Source organism: Argiope bruennichi, chromosome 10, assembly GCF_947563725.1.
Source record: "Argiope bruennichi chromosome 10, qqArgBrue1.1, whole genome shotgun sequence".
In the NCBI taxonomy this organism is placed as follows: Eukaryota; Metazoa; Arthropoda; class Arachnida; order Araneae; family Araneidae; genus Argiope; species Argiope bruennichi.
This window is the reverse complement of record NC_079160.1, coordinates 4,837,259-4,844,377: the sequence shown is the minus strand read 5'-3', so window position 1 is coordinate 4,844,377 and position 7,119 is coordinate 4,837,259. Positions and strand designations below refer to the sequence as shown.

General features: G+C 32.6%; 1 protein-coding gene across 1 annotated transcript; it reads right to left on the bottom strand.

The window, feature by feature from the left end:
• Positions 1–357: 357 nt before the first annotated feature.
• On the bottom strand, positions 358–4,008 carry LOC129988793 (piggyBac transposable element-derived protein 4-like). Its single transcript, XM_056097066.1, has 2 exons — positions 2,945–4,008; positions 358–487 (listed from the first exon to the last, which is right to left on the bottom strand). Exons 1-2 carry the CDS (start codon positions 4,006–4,008, stop codon positions 358–360), a joined length of 1,194 nt encoding a protein of 397 aa, XP_055953041.1.
• Positions 4,009–7,119: the final 3,111 nt, after the last annotated feature.

Sequence of the window (7,119 nt, the reverse complement as noted above, 5' to 3'; positions counted from 1 at the left end):
CTTGAATTGTTAGACAAAATTGTATTTGTGTACCCAGACAAAATGTGTTAGACAAAGTCTTTGTGGTAAGGACGCAAAGTCTCGAAGGTCGCGGCAAAGTGTATAAGATTCGCTCCTCCCTTCTTGCCGACTTCAACATGTACCGTTTTAAATCATCACTAGTTTTTAGGACCGATCCTGACATTTTGAATAACGGTCAGATGATAAGAACGACACCTCGTGCTCTGCTTTCGCACGACACCAACAGGGAGATATTTAACTTCCATCATTTACACGGCACTTTTCAGTAGAATCGAATCTCGAACCTTTCGGTCCCGAAGCTGAGACCTAACCACCAGGCCACTGTTAAAACTTTATTTACATCCCTTGAGGTGCAAGGGTTTCAGCCCGCGGTCTCTGTGTCCCCCTCTGGGTTTGTTTATATTGGGATAGTCTTGTTGTGTACGTTGTGATGTCTAGTTGTGTTGCTTTGTCTTTGTGCGCCTTCCTGTAAATATGCTAGCTGTGTCCGAAATAAAATGTGAAAATCCACTAGTTGCCTCCAGTTCCTTTCTGACAGGCAAGAGCTTTTGAATTATTCTATTCGCTAATTGAATTGAACGTGAATTCGAATTGAATTCTAATCAGCCACTGTGGCTCTTTTACCGAGTACAGCAAATTTTATTTATTCAAGCAGTTGTGCTTTTGTGTTATCGCGTTGACGAATACATGAATATTACATCTACATTTCTCGTGCATTTCATTCACGGATTTTCACCAAAATATGGCATACAAATTCACTTATGATAATAAAAATTGTTTATCAGATTTATATATCTAGATCATCACATTTTTTTGTTCAGCATTTACAAGTACATCGGAACAGACAGGCAGACAAAACTCTCTGGATGGATTTTTCCTAATATTTGTTAGAAATCCACACATTTGATGTTCGCGACGTAATATCGAAAATGTGCTTTTCATATCCAGGCAGATCTGAAATGTGGAAATATATTCGTCAAAAACACAAAGTTCATTTTTTTTTTCGATTACAGCAATTTCTTTTCGTATTCCATTCTTCATAATCCTTCAGAATGCCGACATAATTCGAAATCTTAAAACCACAGGGACCATAAAAGTTTGCAACAATTTTTTTCTAATGCCCATAAACTGGAGATTTATCGAAAATATGAAAAAAAAAATGCTAGGATTGTTTTATTTTTTTCCAATTTCAAAATGGAGACATCAAAAATAAAATCATTGCTTTGAAGGATTCCCGCAGTGTGATGGAAGTTTTCAAAATATCGATATGTAATAGAAATGATAATAATAATTCTCTCTTTATCTTGATCTAACATACAAAAATAAAATGATGTCACTTTTAAAATTTAAAAAGTTTTACTTTAAAAAAAATAAAAGTTTATAAAAAATAATGAAGGATAATTTTTCAACAATAAGACACTGTAGAAAAAAGACATCTGATCTAAAAGTCATGACTTCACACCCTATCCGCAGCTGCAGAAGGATTCAACAATTTCGCAGGGAAGAGATTATTCCGACAGAAATAAACAAAACAATGTTTACTCATGGTGGACTCGTTAAGTATTTATTTGCCGAAATTGAAGTCTGCATTACATAGACAAAGGAAATTGTTTTCATTTGGTGAGGAATTTATTTAATGATTTTGGCACCCTATAGATATGTTTCTAAATTAAATGGGAATAGGAGATGTTATTTTATAATATTGCTTGTCAAAAGCACGCTTTCCTCAGAACGCAGAAATAAAGTTGTTTCTTTTATCGCCATAATGAAAGAAAACAATCAAGTATTGCGTTCAGTTTTAGCCGGTTTTCGCTCGTTGGTTGCAGCTGTTTTTTGCTTGTTTCCCTAGAGTTCTTAATAAATATGGAAACACTATAATAAATACTTTTTCATCTCCATTATGTAAGGGAAATAGTTTTCCTTTGGTGGATACAAAGACCGTAGATATGATCGAGGATAAATAGAATGCCTCGTAAATATTTCTTAAAGCTGCAAATACTTTCCTGAAAGATTTCTGTGATGTAATATCGTTATTTTGATTCCATAGAACAGTCACAGGTTTAACGAATAACGTATTTTGTGTGTTACACTGAGCTTTCCATTAACATTTTGTTGACCGGCAATTTCATACAAAAATTTATTTTGTTGACCGGCCATTTCGCACAAAAATGTATGCATGGCACCCGCTATTTGATATAGAAAATATCTCATGTCACCGGGGCAAAAAATGTAATTGAATAAAATTCGAAGTGATTTTCAAAACATTTTATTTGCACAAAACAATAGTAAAACTTATAATAATAATAATAATAATAATAATAATAATAATAACTAATAATTTTTTTTTGGATGGTAAAAATTAAAGCATTCACCGACGTGTAAAGGAACACAACATGTCTTACAAATATATCTCGTTTCGCTGCGCTTTCCTTTTGAAGAGCATACTCGACACTTTCTTGTTGGATTTGTTTTAGATGCAGTAATTATTGGTTCTAAAACGTGGTCCAGAAGTTTTCCTGAAAGCCTAGATACAGGATCTTTGTGTGGAGCTCTTTTAGATGCATGAGAAGTATTTGCTGGTTGTGTGTTGCTTTCAATTGATTCCGAAGATAGCCATATCCTAGCTACTTCTAAGAGAAATTTTTTGTATCTTATTTTATTTTGGCACTTATTCGAATAAATCACGAAAGCATTAAATAGAAGGCAATTGATTAAAAAAAATGCTGTTTTTTTGGACCATTTGATGCTTTTTCGCAGTATGCTGCTGTTTGCCAAATATTGATCTGCACGATCGACTCCTTTAATATATTTATTGTATTCAATTATACATGAAGGTTTTATTTTATCGTTTATATAGTTTTTATTTCGATTTCCAGTTGTTATCATAGACGCATCATGAATTGTTGAAATCATTCGCACTAACCTTTTATCCTTCCATGTGAGGAGCAGAATCGGTCCTTTTCGTAAAAATGTCATTTGCCTTCTCTGAAGATTTTTGGATTTTTCTGTAAGTAATTTTGGCAAGCCACGGTTTTCGCGAATGGTACCACATTCACGTATTTTATTTTCAAGTAAAATACTAGCTGTTGAAACGTTGTTGTAATAATTATCTTGATACACGTGATGATTAAATCCAAAATACGGTTGCAAAATTGACAATATTGTTTCTTCAAGTTTTTTCCCAACACCAGAATAAACTTCAAGGTTGCAAATGTACCCTGACTCACTTTCACAAACCATTCTCACTAAAATTCCGTATTTTGTAATTTTTGCAGGATTATATGTTTTGAATTTTAGACGTCCTCTCCATGGTATCATTGCTTCGTCTAATGATAATTGCTGCTTCGGTACATACATCGATTGACTTTTGGAAATAACGTAGTCTAAGAGAGGTCTAATTTTATAAAGCCTATCTGTACTAAGTACATTTTCAACGTTATCACTGAGGTGGAAAAATGTGAAGATCTGTTCAAACCTCATCCTGCTCATTGTTTTAGGGAATATTGGTATTTCCACCAAAGGGTCAGTTGACCAATAATCTCTCCAGCAAGTTTTTTTCGTTTGTCCCATCAATACCAACAATCCAAGGAACTTTTTCATATCGTTCGTTGTTACTTCCTTCCACTGTAAAGTTTTGGCTGAATTTTTATGCAAATCTTTCATTTGGGTGTGATATAGATTTGTTTGAGAAACAACCAAATTGAAAAATTCTTCATCAAAAAACGAATCGATTACATCAACGATGCTTGGTGGATCACATTCGAAGTTCGGTACTCTCGAATTTCTCGAATAATCTTCCAAAGAAGGAACAATATCAATATCATTCCACTCTTCATCACTATCTGCTTCACTATCGGAAAGAATTCTTCTTTGTCGTTTTGATGGTCTAATGTCTGAATCATCACTATCAGAATCACTGAACTCGAAATCACTCGGACAATCCGACAAAACATCCGCATATAACTCGCTAAAAAGTTCTTCCGACATGGTTCAAATTTTTTAAATTTTTACAATGCAATGGAAACAGAAATCAGAAAAGTAATTTTGATTTTGAAAAGCCAACATGACAAAATTTTGCATTGCAAGTTTTTGAAAAAATATTTGCATTTCATGAACTTAGAAAAAAATATCAAAGTGCAAAGACCAGTTATCTCGTCACCGGTCAACAACGTTCGGGCATGAAAAGACGAGTTATCTCGTCACCGGTCAACAACGTTCGGGCATGAAAAGACGAGTTATCTCGTCACCGGTCAACAACGTTCGGGCATGAAAAGACGAGTTATCTCGTCACCGGTCAACAACGTTCGGGCATGAAAAGACGAGTTATCTCGTCACCGGTCAACAAAGTGTTAAGAATAAAGAAAGTTTTTGAAAAAAAAATACACTTTTATTTATTTAATACAAAGTAGCTTTTATTTAACTCAGTTTTTCACTTTTAATCTGTGAAGTAAAACTTTCATTAACATTATGAAATACTATAATGCGTCTTTTCTAACATCCACGTTACTCGTATTTGAAATCAATATTTGAATAAATTCCTTTATTGTCGATAATTAATTCTACAGGTATTAATATCACGCATTATCATCAGTACCACAGAAATGTGTATGATTTTATATATGTGGAAATGTTGAAAATACGATAACAAAATTATGTAACTACAAACACGAAAGAAGTTTAATAAAACTGCGTAAAAGATTTCTATAGCAGCGACGCTGAAATGAAATAATGTATTTAATCATTGTGCATGCAATTTTAAGACCTGCAGTAATAATTAATGGAAAAGAAAAGTTAGGGAAATTGTAATAAATACGTTGAAAAGAGACAATGGAATTGATGTCCTTTAACTGATGAAAATAATAACTTCCTAAACGTAAGCGAACTGAATGTCTGCGAACGCCATTCAGAAAGCCGCAAATTTTAGATGTATAATAATAAATTACTTTTTTTATTTTCGGTACTGGAAGGTAGCTGAAATGTTTATTTTGAGAAAAATAACAGTTGTGAAAACTAATGAAATCAGAGGAGGTGGTTTCCCTAAAATTTCCCACATATTCTCTAATAAATGTGTGCCAACAACCCCTTCAAAAATTATGGAGCTTGGGTGAGGCAGAAAGAGCCTTATATGGCATTAATGAGCAATAATTAGGAAATATTAATCTTTGGTGTCAATTTAGCCTTTTTTACGGAATCCATCGTGTCATCCTTGGCGATTTATCCCTGGCATGCGGCTAATATTACCCGAAAATTAGGATTTTGTTTTAGACGCATTTTTCCCAACTGAATGAAATCGAATTTTGACGAAGAACTACATTTGTAGTCACAAAATCCCATACCGAATTCGATATATTTAAGTTATCGCGGTTTTGAGTTATTGAGTTATTTTTATGAACGTTGTATCAAAACAATCTGGGCTATGAATTTCATTCATCTAGCTCTCTTCACTTTGTAGTTATTTTATAATCGAATAACTGCTTCCGACAAACAGATAGACTTTTCCCAACAGATTTTGCTCAAAATTTGATAGAGATTTTTGTAGTTGTTTAAAGACCGTATATCAAATTTCAGTCTTCTAGCTTGAAGAGTGTTTGAGTTCTTTTTGTCACAGACAGATGGACATTTGCCAAAAATATGTTTTTCCAACTGAGAGAGATCTAAACACGTGGGGATTCGTCAGAATCTCGAGTTCTAATTTTTGTCGATCAAAATACTTTCTCTATACTATGTATGTTAGGAGGTAAAAGTATCTCCTGCATCACCCATGCTCGTAAACAATCCTTCTTTCTTCTGAAGTTTTCAACTTCTCATTTGTAGTTGATACAATTTCAATGATTTTTATATTCACGAAGATGTACGGCAATGATTCAATATTTGTATTAGTTAAATAGGAATAAAAATTATAAATTCCACCTCCAAATCTGTTTTTGGTAAACTATATTATGTCATTCCCACAACCAAATTCTTTTCTAGAAATTGTAAACTGCTTTAGGACCAACTGATGCAAATGTTTTTCATGGAAATAGCATGCGATAATAAACTTTTGTCATTTGTAACTTACACATGAGTGTTAACAATGCAGCGAAAACACAAATATGTTTATGTAAACACATTTTATTCCAAAAAGCAGATATCTTTCATGAAATTTTAATCCATTTTAGCTTGCTGTCAAGTGCAATAGCATTACAATGTTCCCATTATTTACCAGCCATTCTTCCATTTCACTTCAGTTTCTAATGTATAAAACATTCACAGTTTCAAATAAAGTTCAATAATAAAATATTGGAGGATTTCCTTAATTGTTGAAAAAATTATTTGTTCATAAAACTGTTTTGCTTGGCCGAATAATGCTTTAAGGGATGAATAAATAATTTTTTATTCAATAATATTTTAATAAATAATATTTCAACAATTTTTCAATCCTATTTCATGCAAATAAGAAAGCCGTTTTTTCGATATTTTATTTGCATTACTTATGAAAGAAATATGGATGCACTTTTTAGTTCACTGTTGGAATGTATATCTGAGAAATTTTAAACAAGAAAGGTATTCCGGAAATTCATAAAAAAATCACTTGAATATCACTACGGCGATGGGCTTCAGAGTAAAGGTTGAGGGAAATTGCAAGGTAGTTAGCATCGATCGAAATAGCATTATAGTGGCATTTTCCTCCCTTGATAGCAAATGATGTTCCTATTTTTAATCATAATGATAGGAGGTAAAAATACAAAATAACAAAAGTTTCGGATTTTTTCTTTTTCTTTTGCAAACTTTGTAACTTTCCAAAAGGTGTGGATAACAGGAAATTGATACGAAGAATCACGAAAGAAATGTATTTATCAATTAGCATAAACATAAAAATGCTCAGTTTTCTCAAAAGGCTTTTAAAACGCTCCATAGTTTTAATTTACATTAAGTAAGGTACATATAAGGTAGGTACATAAGCACTAAGTAAGATTTAATTTTTATATTTTTATTGAATTCGACTTGTTTCTTATTTGTTAACATGAAGTAATTTTATTGTTTTTATACTCTCTTCCTTAGCCCCAGAATTTTGAAATTAAATACAGTTTTGTGTTCTCAATGTCACTGTCCTATTTT